Source organism: Babylonia areolata, chromosome 28, assembly GCF_041734735.1.
Source record: "Babylonia areolata isolate BAREFJ2019XMU chromosome 28, ASM4173473v1, whole genome shotgun sequence".
Classification (NCBI taxonomy): domain Eukaryota; kingdom Metazoa; phylum Mollusca; class Gastropoda; order Neogastropoda; family Buccinidae; genus Babylonia; species Babylonia areolata.
This window is the reverse complement of record NC_134903.1, coordinates 2,286,896-2,303,131: the sequence shown is the minus strand read 5'-3', so window position 1 is coordinate 2,303,131 and position 16,236 is coordinate 2,286,896. Positions and strand designations below refer to the sequence as shown.

Genomic DNA, 16,236 nt, shown 5'->3' with positions numbered 1-16,236 from the left:
AATTGTATTTCTAGAAGAATCCGTATCCTGAAGCCATGTAAAAGCATAATACAGTTTAAGCCTTTTATGCTGGACACATGAATTGTAAGGGCAGCGCTATGACTGGCTAACCGATTTTGGTCTCACAGGGTTGAAAATGGTGTAAATTGTGTCAGCTGTTAATTATTCTCTTTAACTGCCCTTTCCCAATGAATGCAACTGCCCTCAAATGCCCCTTTTCCCAACAAATTTGAATGCCCCAAAATGACCTTATTCCCAACAAAATCTAACTGCACCAAAACGACCCTTTTCCCCAACACAATTCAAATGCACCAAAACGACCCTTTTCCCAACATTAAATGACCCCCCCCCCCCCCCCCCAAAAAAAAAAAAAAAAAAAAAAAAAAAAAACGACCCTTTTCCCAACATTAAATGACCCCCACCCACCCACCCCAAAACGACCCTTTTTCTCAACATTAAATGACCCCCAAAACGACCCTTTTTCTCAACATTAAATGGCCCCCAAACGACACTTTTCTCAGCATTAAATGGCCCCCAAAACGACCCTTTTCCCAACATTAAATGACCCCCCAAAACGACCCTTTTTCTCAACATTAAATGGCCCCAAAACAACCCTTTTCTCAACAAAATTCAACTGCACCAAAACAACCCTTTTCTCAACAAAATTCAACTACACTAAAGCAACCCTTTTCTCAACTAAATACAACTGCACCGAAACAACCCTTTTCTCAGCACAATTTAACTGCACTAAAATGACCCTTTTCCCAACAACATTTAACTGTCCCCAAACGACCCTTTTCCAAACATGTTTAACTGTCCCTTTTTTGCCAAACATTGTTCTTGTGACTTTTCGAATTTGGGGTTGTGGATCTTTTGAACTGCTCTCGATTAGTATTTGATGGTTCTTTGGACCTGAAACATACACCAGTTATTCAATGAAATCTGGTTGTGAATGTTCACTTCAATACTTTGACATGTCTGTGAAAAAGAGGTCTTTAACATTGTTGTTGTTTTTTTCAGAGTGTATGTTTATTACTGTAATATTATGGTGCTCCCTGTGTAAATTTCATTAACTGAATGTTGAATAGAAATCATAAAAAGGAGAGAAAGAAAGCGTAGGTGAGGGAGAGAGAGATAGTGAATGCATGCACATACATTATGCGTATGTGCAGGCATGCATAGTGTATGAATATATGAGTGCATGTACATGTGTGCATGCACACCTGAACAGAACGACCGACAAATTAACTTGCGTAACACAGGACTGTGCATACTCTTCGACAAGCAGCACTGTCTCAAACCAGTCTCCAGAGGTTGTCTCCAGAAGACAGGTGGTCAGGGTCTTAAGCAGCATCTCGTGACATCGTCTCCAGGGGGTGGCTTGCGAACTCAGCAGCCCTAAGTTTGCCTATCGTTAAGAATGTTCCTACTAACTCCATGGTAAATTCCATATATTTAGGAACATTCTTAACTCGAAGCAAACTTAGTGCTGCCAAGATCACCTCCTGCTATCCACCCCTGATGAAGGAACCTCATGCCGACAGGTTCTAAGTCACGCAGCAAACTAAATCGTACAATTTAGCTGCGTGGAGTGACCACAATCTTGTATGGCTTGGGCACATGGAGATTCATGGAGTCGATGAGAACGGACGGATCGAAGGGCTGACCCTCGGGCAGGGAGATGGTGAACCTCTTCAGGAAGTTGGCCAGCAGCAGCAGCAGTTCCGGTTTGGACACGCTCTCCCCAAGGCACGCCCGGCGACCCGCAGAAAACGGCATCCACGTCTTGGGGGTTGGCTTCAGTTTGCCTGATGTCACACACACACACACACACACACACATACCCGTGCACGCATAGACAAAGACACACGCACATGCACAAGCACACAGATACACACACTTTCAGTTCCAAGGGGACATAAAATCGTACAGATTGATCCATACACACAACAACCATATATGAAAGAAAAAAATACACACATAGAAAAATAATAATAAAAAAAACACCACAAAAAAAGAAAGAAACAGATGCCTAACGCTGTGCACAAAACTCATACACTGCCCAAGCCTTGGCTATCTACCTGCAGAAAGGAGAAAACATGGTTTGCATGGAATTGTGCTGTGCTGTGATGTGCTACTGTAGGGTGCTGTAGTGTGCTGTGCTGTGCTGTGCTGCCCTGTACTGTGCTGTGCTGCTTTTCTGTGCTGTGTTGTGCTACACTGTACTGTGATGCGCTGTGCTGCACTGTACTGTGCTGTACTGCAATGCGTTGTATCATTGCCACAGTGCAGTGCCACTATTCTTCCTTTTTTCTGTCTGCAAATGTATTTGTTTCACAGTGGATTCATCAACATATTTTTGCCATGGACAACTCTTTAATTGTTGAGGTATTTAGTTTTTGTTTTTATCACATGCTGAACACGGGGCCTGCATTGTTTGTATCCTCTGAATGTTAACACTGTATTGGGACTGCACTGAGAACCATGAATGCCAATCCAAGACAAACATTCACGCTAAAGCAAATTCTTCTTCTTCTTCTTCTTCGTTCGTGGGCTGCAACTCCCACGTTCACTCGTATGTACATGAGTGGGCTTTTAAGTGCATGACCGTTTTTACACCCCCATGTAGGCAGCCACACTCCATCTTCCGGCGCGGGGGGGTGGGGGGGGATGTATGCTGGGTATATTCTTGTTTCCATAACCCACCGAACGCTGACATGGATAACGGGATGTTTAACGTGCATATTTGATCTTCTGCTTGCGTATACACACGAAAGGGGTTCAGGCAGAAGCAGGTCTGCACATATGTTGACCTGGAAGAATCGAACCTGTGATGCGCGACCCTCAGACTGAAAGTCCTACGCTTTAACCACTTGGTTATTGCGCCCGTCAGATGGAGACAAGTTACCCCCCTCCCCCACCCAAAAAAAGAAGACAACAACAAACAAACAAACAGAAAACAACAACGACAAAAAGAAAACAGAAGTAGCCTGGTGTCCACAGGTCCCAGTCACGAACACAGACCCAGATTTCTACTCCCCCCTCCCGCCTCTCTCCCTCCACTAGACCTTGAGTGCTAGTCTGGTTGCTGATCATTCTAATGAAATGACAAAACCAATGTCACATGCACACTCAGCACACATAAAAAGAACCTGTGGCAGCAAACTCGTTCACCTTCATCGTCAAGGAAACGCTCTGGTCTGAACTGGTCCGGCTCCTCCCAAAGGTCAGGGTCATGCATCACCGCCCACAAGTTCACCATCACCATCGTGTTCTGCCACAGCAACAAAGGTCAGGGTCAAAGTAAAATATATAAAAAGGAAAGGGTCACGGCAACAATAGTTGTGGTCGGGCACAAACATTAAAACATACAAAACAACTGATTGAAAGTGTACAAGTACAATATGTTCATTCTGTTTAGAAAACTGAAGAAAACTGATTCAAAGCATGCAAGTCAAATATGTGTTCATCATTCTGTTTTGCAAACAGAGAAAACTAAATGAAAGCATTTAATTAAGTAAACTGTGTGTTCATTCTGTTTGCAAACAAAGAAAACTGATTCAAAGCATGCAAGTAAACTGTGTGTCCATTCTGTTTGCAAACAAAGAAAACTGATTCAAAGCATGCAAGTAAACTGTGTGTCCATTCTGTTTGCAAACAAAGAAAACTGATTCAAAGCATGCAAGTAAACTGTGTGTCCATTCTGTTTGCAAACGAAGAAAACTGTGTTCATTCTGTCTGCAAACAAAGAAAACTGATTCAAAGCATGCAAGTCAACTGTGTGTCCATTCTGTTTGCAAACAAAGAAAACTGTGTTCATTCTGTCTGCAAACGAAGAAAACTGATTCAAAGCATGCAAGTAAACTGTGTGTCCATTCTGTTTGGTCTGTTTTGCAAACCTAAAGAAAACTTATTGAAAGCATGCAAGCAAAGTATGTTCATTATGTTTTGCAAATCTGAAGAAAATAGACTGAAAGTGAAGTATGTGTTAATTTTGTTTTGCAAATCTAGAGAAAACTGACTGAAAGCATCCTATAAAAATGTCTATGCACACTCTATTTTGTAAACCTATCAGAAGAAACTGATTCAAAGCATGAAAGCAAAAAAATAAAATCATTATTCCACTACATGACACCCTCACATAAGTGTGTACATACACATAACACACAGCACAACACACACAGCCGTTTCTGCAGAAATTCATGTGTGGTGTACTTTCTGCAAACAATACTCAAAAATCACAGTCACTCAATGTAAACACATAAAAGACATAAAATGCTAAGTTGGTGAAGACCCTTCATACAACGATCACAAATCATACACACATAATGACTGTACACTTTCACAGTCATTCATCATGCATACACATGGAACATGAAAATGCACAGATACAAAGTCAATGCTAATTAATATTGCTGAACAGTCACAAATCACCCAGTGCGATAAAGCACAGTACGAGAACAGATGAAAATATCATGCTATCGTTAAAACAACGATGTACACGGTTACCTTGGGCACGTCATACCCGCCGACGGTGGTGTCACACAGGGATTTGTGCGGCAGGGACATGGGCACCACTGGAGCCATGCGCATTGTCTCCTGAAGGACAGCCTGGGTGTAGTGGAGGTGGGGGCGGTGCTCCACGCTCGGCATGCACGTGCCCACCGCGCCGTCAATCTCCTCCTGGGCCCGCCTCTGTACCTGTATCATCACACCACCTGTATCATCACACCACCTGTATCATCACACCACCTCCATCATCACACCACCTCCATACCTGTATCATCACACCACCTGTATCATCACACCACCTCTGTACCTGTATCATCACACCACCTGTATCATCACACCACCTCCGTACCTGTATCATCACACCACCTGTATCATCACACCACCTGTATCATCACACCACCTCCGTACCTGTATCATCACACCACCTGTATCATCACACCACCTCCGTACCTGCATCATCACACTACCTGTATCATCACACCACCTCCAAACCTGTGTCATCATACCACCTCTATCATCACACCACCTCCATACCTGTATCATCATACCACCTCTATCATCACACCACCTCCATACCTGTATCATCATACCACCTCTATCATCACACCACCTCTGTACCTGTATCATCACACCACCTCTGTACCTGTATCATCACACCACCTGTATCATCACACCACCTCTGTACCTGCATCACCACACCACCTGTATCATCACACCACCTGTATCATCACACCACCTGTATCATCACACCACCTCTGTACCTGCATCACCACACCACCTGTATCATCACACCACCTCTATCATCACACCACCTCTGTACCTGTATCATCACACCACCTCTGTACCTGTATCATCACACCACCTGTATCATCACACCACCTGTATCATCACACCACCTCTGTACCTGTATCATCACACCACCTGTATCACCACACCACCTCTGTACCTGTATCATCACACCACCTGTATCATCACACCACCTCCGTACCTGTATCATCACACCACCTGTATCATCACACCACCTCTGTACCTGTATCACCACACCACCTGTATCACCACACCACCTCCATACCTGTGTCATCACACCACCTGTATCATCACACCACCTGTATCATCACACCACCTCTGTACCTGTATCATCACACCACCTGTATCATCACACCACCTGTGTACCTGTATCACCACACCACCTGTATCATCACACCACCTCTGTACCTGTATCATCACACCACCTGTATCATCACACCACCTCTGTACCTGCATCACCACACCACCTGTATCACCACACCACCTCCATACCTGTATCATCACACCACCTGTATCATCACACCACCTGTATCATCACACCACCTGTATCATCACACCACCTCTGTACCTGTATCATCACACCACCTGTATCATCACACCGCCTGTATCATCACACCACCTGTATCATCACACCACCTCTGTACCTGTATCATCACACCACCTGTATCATCACACCACCTGTATCATCACACCACCTCTGTACCTGTATCATCACACCACCTGTATCATCACACCGCCTGTATCATCACACCACCTCTGTACCTGTATCATCACACCACCTGTATCACCACACCACCTCTGTACCTGTATCATCACACCACCTGTATCATCACACCACCTCTGTACCTGTATCATCACACCACCTGTATCATCACACCACCTCTGTACCTGTATCATCACACCACCTCTGTACCTGTATCATCACACCACCTGTATCATCACACCACCTGTATCATCACACCACCTCTGTACCTGTATCATCACACCACCTGTATCATCACACCACCTGTATCATCACACCACCTCTGTACCTGTATCATCACACCACCTGTATCATCACACCACCTGTGTACCTGTATCATCACACCACCTGTATCATCACACCACCTGTGTACCTGTATCATCACACCACCTGTGTACCTGTATCATCACACCACCTGTGTACCTGTGTCATCACACCACCTCTGTACCTATATCACACCACTTTTGTTCATCTTAATTCGTGGGCTGCAACTCCCACTCATATGTACACGAGTGAGGTATTACGTGTATGACCGTTTTTAACCCCGCCATGCAGGCAGCCATACTCTGTTTTCGGGGGTTCCCATCACTCAAAGTGCTGTTGCTGACAGGCGCATAACGGCTCAACTGGTCAAGTTAAGGTGCTGAACTTTTTATTTCCAATCTAACAGTCGGTCGTCGGTCCTGGGTTTGAATCTCGGTCAGTGGCAGCACTTGCTGTGTCAATTAATCAAGGGTGGAGGTACCTCTCTCCTCAGATCTCCCAGGTCGAACAGATGATGCAGACCTGGCTTGGTGCCTCATCCCCATTTTTTTTTTTTTTTTCATGTGCATACAAGTCCATTGGATCAAAAGTGCACATTAAAGATCCCACAATATCATGTCAACGTTTGTCAGGTTATAGAAACAGGCACCAGCGCTCGGTGGGTTGGGTAAAAGAAACAAGAACATACCTGAACATGCACACCCCTGATAGATTATAAAAGAAAGAAATTAATGAAACACACACACACACACACACACACACAAACCCGAAAAAACAATGGAGCATGACTGCCTGTTATCCAGGGAACAACGGTCACACATGCCAAAGTCTACTTGAACATTTTGAGTGATCATTGAGTTGTCAGCCCATCAACGCATAAGGAACTGCCGTTGGGGGAAGACGCAGTGTGGCTAAGTCCAAACCAGCCGTTCGCGGCCACCAAGGCAGTCAGTGAACTCACACCCACTGTGTCTAGGGCTCAGCACAGAAAGGCAGTGAACTCACACACACTGTGTCTAGGGCACAGCACAGGAAGGCAGTGAACTCACACACACTGTGTCTAGGGCTCAGCACAGGAAGGCAGTGAACTCACAACCACTGTGTCTAGGGCTCAACACAGGAAGGCAGTGAACTCACACCCACTGTGTCTAGGGCTCAACACAGGAAGGCAGTGAACTCACACACACTGTGTCTGGGTCTCAGCACAGGAAGGCAGTGAACTCACACCCACTGTGTCTAGGGCTCAGCACAGGAAGGCAGTGAACTCACACCCACTGTGTCTAGGGCTCAGCACAGGAAGGCAGTGAACTCACACCCACTGTGTCTAGGGCTCAGCACAGGAAGGCAGTGAACTCACACCCACTGTGTCTAGGGCACAGCACAGGAAGGCAGTGAACTCACAACCACTGTGTCTAGGGCACAGCACAGGAAGGCAGTGAACTCACACACACTGTGTCTAGGGCTCAACACAGGAAGGCAGTGAACTCACACACACTGTGTCTAGGGCTCAGCACAGGAAGGCAGTGAACTCACACACACTGTGTCTAGGGCTCAGCACAGGAAGGCAAGGCCCAGTCCTCTCCTTGTGCCCTTTGAACCTTCCCTGTCCGAAGTCAGGTATCCATTTATACCTGTGTGGAGCGAAGAAAATCAGAGTAAAGTATCTTCCTCCAAGGACGCAACACCATGTCCACACGGAGCCTCGAACCCTGGTCACTGCTGAACCACAACACTGGATCACAAGTCCAGCATCTAACTGGTTCTGCCACTCTGACTCCCTCTGTGGCAAGATGAGCTAAAATGTAAAATGAAGCACATGTTCATCAAAGAAAAATTATAATTAACAAACATTTAGTATAACAAGTCAATATATCCTGTAAGAATATGCTCTCTTTTTTTTGGTGTCAGAAATAGAACCTCAATAGCATGTTTACTGAAGAATTCCATACAGACATATTGCCAAGTATTTCATTTCTGTGAAATGGTTTGTGACGTGTGACAAGTAGAGACAGACAGAGACACAGCGAGAGAGAGTGTGTGTGTGTGTGTGCCTGTGTGTGTGTGTGTGTAAGTGTGTGTGTGTGTGTGTGTGTGTGTGTGTGTGTGTGTGTGTGTGTGTGTGTGTGTGTATGTATGTGTGTGTGTGTGTACACGTGCATACGCGCAAGTGGAAGGGCAGGGCATTTGATTGTGCATGCGCGTGTGTCAGTGTGGTGCACGCGCACTCCGTCACATAAAGTAAAGCACACATGCAGGTCCTGGCCAGGGGTCAGTCAGTTTTACCTCAGGATGTCCAGCCACATACAGCAAGGCCCAGGTCAGGGTGTAGCGAGACGTGTCCGAGCCCGCTCCGAACAGGTCAGAGATCGTCTGCCGCACGTGCACGTCCGTGAACATGGCCATGACCTCCGCCCTCTCTTCCCGTGCCGCCTCCATCTGAGCCAGCAGGATGCTGTCCGTCATGTCGCGAACCTTGTCCGGCGAAAAGCTCTGTCGGTGTTCCTGGATCTTGCTCTCGTAGTACTCTAAGACCATGACGAACATGGAGGTGGCGCGTCGGAAGGTTTTTGTGGGCCAGTACTTCAACAGTGGGATGACATCTTCGAAGAACCCGTTCCCTACAGTGCTGTTTATCTCGTCAAACATGTTGATGAGTCGCTGGATTGAAGGATCGTCGTAGGGCTTCTCCTCCCCGAAGCACGTGAAGTCAAGGATGTGGAACATCAGGGAAGAGATAAACGGGAAGGGGTCAAAAGGGCCGGGCTCGGCCGCCATTTTCTCCGTGACCTTGGCCATGACCTTGTGGATGGCCGTGTCAAGGTGGGGACCCGTCAGGTAGTGTCTGATGGCCTTCACAGCAATCCTGCGGTGCAGCTTCCAGGCCGGGGAGTAGTCCGTGAAGGCAATGTCCTTGCTGCCCTCCGTCAGGAGATCCAGGGAGTGAAGGAACGGCCGCCCTGCGTAGTCCTCCCCTGCGGCACGAAAACAGAACTAATATATATCTATATCTACATCTATATCAGTGTCTGAAAGGACATCCAGCATGCGTAGTCCTCCCCTGTGGCACGAAAACAGAACTAATATATATCTATATCTACATCTATATCTACATCTATATCTGTGTCTGAAAGGACATCCAGCATGCGTAGTCCTCCCCTGCGGCACGAAAACAGAACTAATATATATCTATATCTACATCTATATCTACATCTATATCTACATCTATATCTGTGTCTGAAAGGACATCCAGCATGCGTAGTCCTCCCCTGCGGCACGAAAACAGAACTAATATATATCTATATCTACATCTATATCTACATCTATATCTGTGTCTGAAAGGGCATCCAGCATGCGTAGTCCTCCCCTGCGGCACGAAAACAGAACTAATATATATCTATATCTACATCTACATCTATATCTGTGTCTGAAAGGGCATCCAGCATGCGTAGTCCTCCCCTGCAGCACGAAAACAGAATTAATATATATCTATATCTACATCTATATCTACATCTATATCTGTGTCTGAAAGGGCATCCAGCATGCGTAGTCCTCCCCTGCGGCACGAAAACAGAACTAATATATATCTATATCTACATCTATATCTACATCTATATCTGTGTCTGAAAGGACATCCAGCATGCGTAGTCCTCCCCTGCGGCACGAAAACGGAACGAAAAGAACTATATAATATTTCAATTATATGTGCAAACAAAACATCACTTGAGCAAGGAACGAGACTGTTCCAAAAATTTGGAATACGTGATGGAGTGATGTGTATTTTAGTTCTCTCTCATAATAATAATAATGGACATTTGTTGAGCGTTTTCCTCCCTTAAAGAGAGCTCAAAGTGCTTTACAATAAACATCAAACACACACCCACATATGCGCGCGCAATAACTCACAAAAGAGAGAAGAAAAATATTGATTTAACGCACAATAATATAAAACAGATTCAGAGACTACGTGTATTACATAATTACACTCTCGTCTCTCTCTCTCTCTCTCTCTCTACATATACATATTTATCTGTACACACACACACACACACACACACACACACACACACACACACAGAAACAGGGAGGGAAAACAAGGTTTCAACAGTGAAAACTGTTGTCAAAATGACTCCAAGTTTGTAAACCGCTTGGAACTTGGACTCCGACAGAGGATAGGCGCTATATAAGTATCAATATCAAACCAAATCAAATCAAAACCAGGAGAAACTAGTTATTTCCCTGCATGAAAAATGAAGTATGAAACACAGAGGTACGGAACATACACACGGACAGAACAGAGTGTTTTCCCCCTAAAAATATTTTCAAATTCTCAAAGAGGTGTCACTGCAGTTGTTATAGTTGTTTGATGTTAGGTTTATAACGTTTCCATTTTTTCCCCAGCGTTCTCTCTCCCTATCCGCCCTCCACACATAGACAGACTTCTTCCCCCCCCCCCCCCCCCCCCATCCACCCCACTCTCCTACAATCCCTACCCCCTGCGTTTTTGTTTTTGTTTTGTATTTATTTTTCTTTTGTTGTTGTTTTTTTTTTTTGTTTTTTTTTTTGTCCTTTTGTCTAATATCACTACAAGTGGAAAGACGTTAAACTGAAAACAACAACTACGACACACCTTTCTGTACAAGCGCCTCATTGATGGAGCTGAAGTCGTTCAGCATGACACACCGGACAGGGCCCAGGTAGATCGTCAGAACCCGACCTCACCATCATCATCATCATCACCATCATCATCATCATCATCATCATCATCATCAACATCATCATCATCAACACCACTGGTAGACAGACAACCACCCCCCACCCCCACCCTCCCAACCCCTACACACACACACACACCTTTCTGCACAAGTGCCTCATTGATGGAGTTGAAGTCGTTCAGCATGACACACCGGACAGGGCCCAGGTAGATGGTCAGGACCGGTCCGTACCTCTCTCTCGCCCAGCGGTCCAGGATGACGTAGAACTGCTGGCTCTTGTCCCTCATCTGCACCAGGTTGCCCAGCAAGGGCAAGGCCAGGGGTCCGGGGGGCAGGCGGTAGCGTTTCCTCATCAGGTAGTACGACAGGACTCCCACCAGAGCTCCCACCAGGAGGGCCTGGGTGAGGGGAGTGCCAGGGGCTCTGGCGCTGAGGTCCCTGACGACGTCCATGGGGCGTGGTGGTGTTCACAACCACGGCGACACTGCTGGGTGAGAAATACTGCAAACACTGCAAGACACAGTGGGTCTCAACAGCACAGTCTGTGTCAACAGCACAGTCATAACGAGTCAACACAACAGTGTCTTGACACTACAGTGTGTCAGGACTACACTCAGTGTGTCAACAGCACAGTGTCAAGAGCACAGTCAGTCCTGAAACCAGTGTGTCAACAGCACAGTCAGAGTGTCAACACCACAGTCAGTGAGTTGACACCACAGTCAAGAGTGTCAACACCAGTCATAGCATGTTAACAACACAGTGTCAACACTACAGTCAGTGTGTCAACACTAGTCGGTTCTGAACACTACAGTCACAGTGTGTCAACAATAGTCAGTTGACAACACTACAGTCAGTGTGTCAACACTAGTCAGTTGTCAACACTACAGTCAGTGTCAACACTACAGTCACAGTGTCAACACTATACTCAGTGTGTCAACACTACACTCAGTGTGTTAACACCACAGTCACAGTGTGACAACACTTCAGTCAGTGTGTCAACACTATGTGTCAACACTACAGTCACAGTGTGTCAACACTACAGTCAGTGTGTCAACACTATGTGTCAACACTACAGTCACAGTGTGTCAACACTACAGTCAGTGTGTCAACACTAGTCAGTTGTCAACACTACAGTCACAGTGTGTCAACACTACAATCAGTTGTCAACACTACAGTCACAGTGTGTCAACACTACAATCAGTTGTCAACACTACAGTCACAGTGTCAACACTACACTCTGTGTCAACACTACAGTGTGTCAGCACTACAGTCACAGTGTGTCAACACCAGTCAGTGTGTCAACACTACAGTCAGTGTGTCAACACCACAGTCAGTGTGTCAACACTGCAGTCAGTGTGTTAACACCAGTCAGTGTGTCAACACTACAGTCAGTGTGTCAACACTAGTCAGTGTGTCAACACTACAGTCACAGTGTGTCAACACTAGTCAGTGTGTCAACACTACAGGCAGTGTGTCAACACCACAGTCACAGTGTCAACACTACAGGCAGTGTATCAACACCAGTCAGTGTGTCAACACTACAATCATGGTGTGTCAACACCACAGTCAGTTGTCAACACCAGTCACAGTGTGTCAACACTATAGTCACAGTGTGTCAACACTACAGTCACAATGTGTCGACACCACAGTCACACTGTGTTGACACCAAAGTGAGTGTGTCAACACCACAATTACAGTGAGTCAACACCACAGTCAGTGTCAACACCAGTCAGTGTGTCAACAATCAGTGTCAACACCATAGTCACAACGTGACAACACCACAGTCACAATGTATCAACACCACAGCCACAGTGTGTTAACAGTACAGTCAATGTGTCAACACCACAGTCACAGCGTGTCAACAGTACAGTCAGTGTGTCAACACCACAGCCACAGTGTCAACACCAGTCACAGTGTGTCAACACCACAGTGTCAACACCAGTCACAGTGTGTCAACACCACTATCACAGTGTGTCAACACCACCATCAGTGTGTGAACACCAGTCACAATGAGTCAACACCACAGTAAGTGTGTCAACACTGCAGTCACAGTGTGTCAACACCACAGTCACAACGTATCGTCACCATAGTCACAGTCGGTGTGTGAACACCACAGTCAGTGTGTCAAAACCACAGTCACAATGAGTCAACACCACAGTCAGTGTGTCAACACCACAGTCACACTGTGTCAACACCACAGTCACACTGTGTCAACACCACAGTCACAATGTATCGTCACCACAGTCACACTGTGTCAACACCACAGTCAGTATGTCAACACCACAGTCAGTGTGTCAACACCACAGGCACAATGTATCGTCACCACAGTCACAGTGTCAACACCACAGTCACACTGTGTCAACACCACAGTCAGTGTCAACACCAAAGTCACACTGTGTCAACACCACAGTCAGTGTGTCAACACCACAGTCACACTGTGTCAACACCATAGTCACAATGTATCGTCACCACAGTCACACTGTGTCAACACCACAGTCAGTGTGTCAACACCACAGTCACACTGTGTCAACACAACAGTCACAATGTATCGTCACCACAGTCACACTGTGTCAACACCACAGTCAGTGTGTCAACACCACAGTCACACTGTGTCAACACAACAGTCACAATGTATCGTCACCACAGTCACACTGTGTTGACACAACAGTCAGTGTGTCAACACCACAGTTACACTGTGTCAACACCACAGTCAATGTGTCAACACCACAGTCAGTGTGTCAACACCACAGTCACAACATGTCAACAACACAGTCACTTGTAATTTTTTTTCTTTCTTTTTTCAGAGACAATTTCGAACTGGAAATGTTGGAACCGAATTGTATCTGCAGCTACAATAGGCACAGTACATTGGTGTGAAGCTGTGTGACTGATATGAAGAGAAAAAGAACACTCACAGCAACATGTACAGGACTATCATACATCCACACTAATGGAAATGAAAGATGCAACAACCAGTTTAGTTCCAGTCTATAACTGAAAAAAATCATGACAGTTTCTTGTGGTATATACACTTACTGTATCTGATAGTAAACATCAACACACACACACACACACACACACATACACACATACACACACACACACAAATGCACGCACGTACGCACACACACACTGTGTCAAATAAATAAAATGATTAATAAATGATCAGAGCATAAATGGTTAAAAATAATTTTACCGTATGGAATGAATAATAAAGTACAAGTAATTTAACAAGTAAACACACATATCAGTAATTTAACAAGTAAACACACATATCAGTAAGTTAACAAGTAAATACACATATCAGGAAACAAATCATCCGAGGACAGACAGCCAGTTGGACAGTTATACCTACAAAAATAGATAAAATAAAATACAGAAATATCTTAACTGGAGGAAAGGGTCAGTGAAAATGAATGGTAAACAAACAAAAGAACGGTAAAATGATAACAGGTCAACAATGACTTAGCAGTAAACAATAAAACAAAATTACTAGATTCAGTGTTATGTTTATACATAAAATGTTGATGACATTCATAAAGTGAATGAAATAAATGAGTGAATATATATATATAAATGAATAAGTATGAATTATAATCAGATATGTCCAGTTTAACTGACTGCAAGATTGAACAGACAGACAAAATGACATACTAAACAACACAGATTTATCTCAAATTGTTTGAGAAAGTTAACAGAAGAGGCTGATTACTTGACTGATGCAACAATGAATAACTTGTGTCTGAGTGAATGAATAGTTGATCAAATGATTGATTTTGCAATGAATAGGATGTATGGAAAAGTGACTAAATAATAACTAATGAATAAATAAACCGGATAAAGTGTGTGATGAATGAAAATGAGGAAACGTGATGATGTGTATGGGGGAAAAAAAAGAAGAAAAGAAACATCGTCTAAAACAACAACAAAAACATGTCCAACCTGTTGTCCGCTGTCAAACGGGAATAAAATAAAAATTAAAAATAAAGTAGGGGGTATTTACATGGCTACCGTCAACCACAATTTCCTCTTCAGTTTCAACAATTTTCATCAACAGGTTTTATCGCCATGGCGACACTGAGAGCACGTGACTTTCCAAATATGGAGTGTGATGCCTAATGCTCTGGGAGGCTTCGTTGCCAACTGCAGGTTTCAAGCGTTCTCGCTACAATCTGGATCTGGATCTGTACGTCGCCGAACCAATTTTGATTATATCGCAACGGAAAAACGGGGAGAGCGCAGCATTAAAACAACAACAACAACAACAAAAAACCGCAGCATTAAAAAAAAAAGTGTAGACGAGTTGGCTAATATATATATATATAATATATATGGGGGGGAGGGAGTGGGTCGAGCCACGGCCATTCTAGTTCACGAATATCAACGGAAGGAAACAACAAACAAAAAAGCTTACGTTATTCGCTGTAGGTTGTTGGCTCGATAAAGCGTCTGCTCTAAAAATAAAATAAAATAAGATAAAATATAAAAAATAATAATAATAAAACGAAACAACAACAACAACAACATTAATCACAACAATTATTTTACCTGATAATAACTTTCTTCAAACGTGCCACCTGTCTGCTTGCAGGCTTGCCAGCTGATCTCAGTAACACCGAAGGTCGCCCAGTGTGCGTGCAGTTGATAATGCCTGGCAGAAAAGCGGTCTCACAGGACTGGAAATGGTGCAGCGCCGTGCCTCTGTCTGCAACCGTCCTTTCGCTGGGACTGTGGTGTGGAAATGTCGCACTCACAACGCAGTACCTATTTGTTTGACCTGATATGGGTCCATATGGACCCCAGAGATGTTTGCGCACATGTGGGGGTTAGATATGGGTACGTGTGCACCTAAACTCCGTGAGCTTGTGACCCCGGCACTTGACAGGTTGTTGGCTTGAACTCTACTCAGGGACTTCAGTACATAGCTACTTGTTTTGAACGTCTGCACTCGCAGTGACATTAATATCGATATCGCGATTAACAACAACAAAGTGACAACAAGAAATTAAACAAGCAAAGCTTCTGTACTTAGATATTTGTGTATAAGAGAGAGAGAGAGAGAGGTGTCGGTGTGTGTGTCGGTGTGTGTGCATGTGTTGATCATTGTATGTGCATGTGTGCGTGTGTGTGTCCGGCAGTCAATATGTGTGTGTGTGTGTGTGTGTGTGTGTGTGTGTGTGTGTGTGTGTGTGTGTGCTC

At 44.7% G+C, this 16,236-nt stretch overlaps 1 protein-coding gene across 3 annotated transcripts; it reads right to left on the bottom strand.

Moving 5' to 3' along the window:
• Nucleotides 1–435: 435 nt before the first annotated feature.
• On the bottom strand, nt 436–15,779 carry LOC143302046 (steroid 17-alpha-hydroxylase/17,20 lyase-like). Of its 3 annotated transcripts, none has more exons than XM_076616533.1 (6): nt 15,586–15,779; nt 11,177–11,547; nt 8,609–9,297; nt 4,510–4,701; nt 3,175–3,274; nt 436–1,808 (listed from the first exon to the last, which is right to left on the bottom strand). In XM_076616533.1, the coding sequence occupies exons 2-6, from the start codon at nt 11,487–11,489 to the stop codon at nt 1,579–1,581; spliced, it is 1,524 nt and encodes a 507-aa protein (XP_076472648.1). In that variant the 5' UTR covers nt 11,490–11,547; nt 15,586–15,779; the 3' UTR covers nt 436–1,578. The 3 variants fall into 3 exon arrangements, with proteins under 3 accessions (XP_076472648.1, XP_076472651.1, XP_076472650.1); XM_076616536.1 differs by having other exon boundaries at nt 11,177–11,524; XM_076616535.1 differs by having other exon boundaries at nt 11,177–11,521.
• Nucleotides 15,780–16,236: the final 457 nt, after the last annotated feature.

Coding starts and splice junctions, on each gene's coding strand:
- LOC143302046 (XM_076616533.1), bottom strand. CDS start 11,489: ATGGACGTCGTCAGGGACCTCAGCGCCAGAGCCCCTGGCACTCCCCTC. Junction 3,275..4,509: donor GCGGGTATGACGTGCCCAAG/GTAACCGTGTAC, acceptor TTGCTGTGGCAG/AACACGATGGTGATGGTGAA. Junction 1,809..3,174: donor GCGTTTCCTTGACGATGAAG/GTGAACGAGTTT, acceptor GTGTGACATCAG/GCAAACTGAAGCCAACCCCC.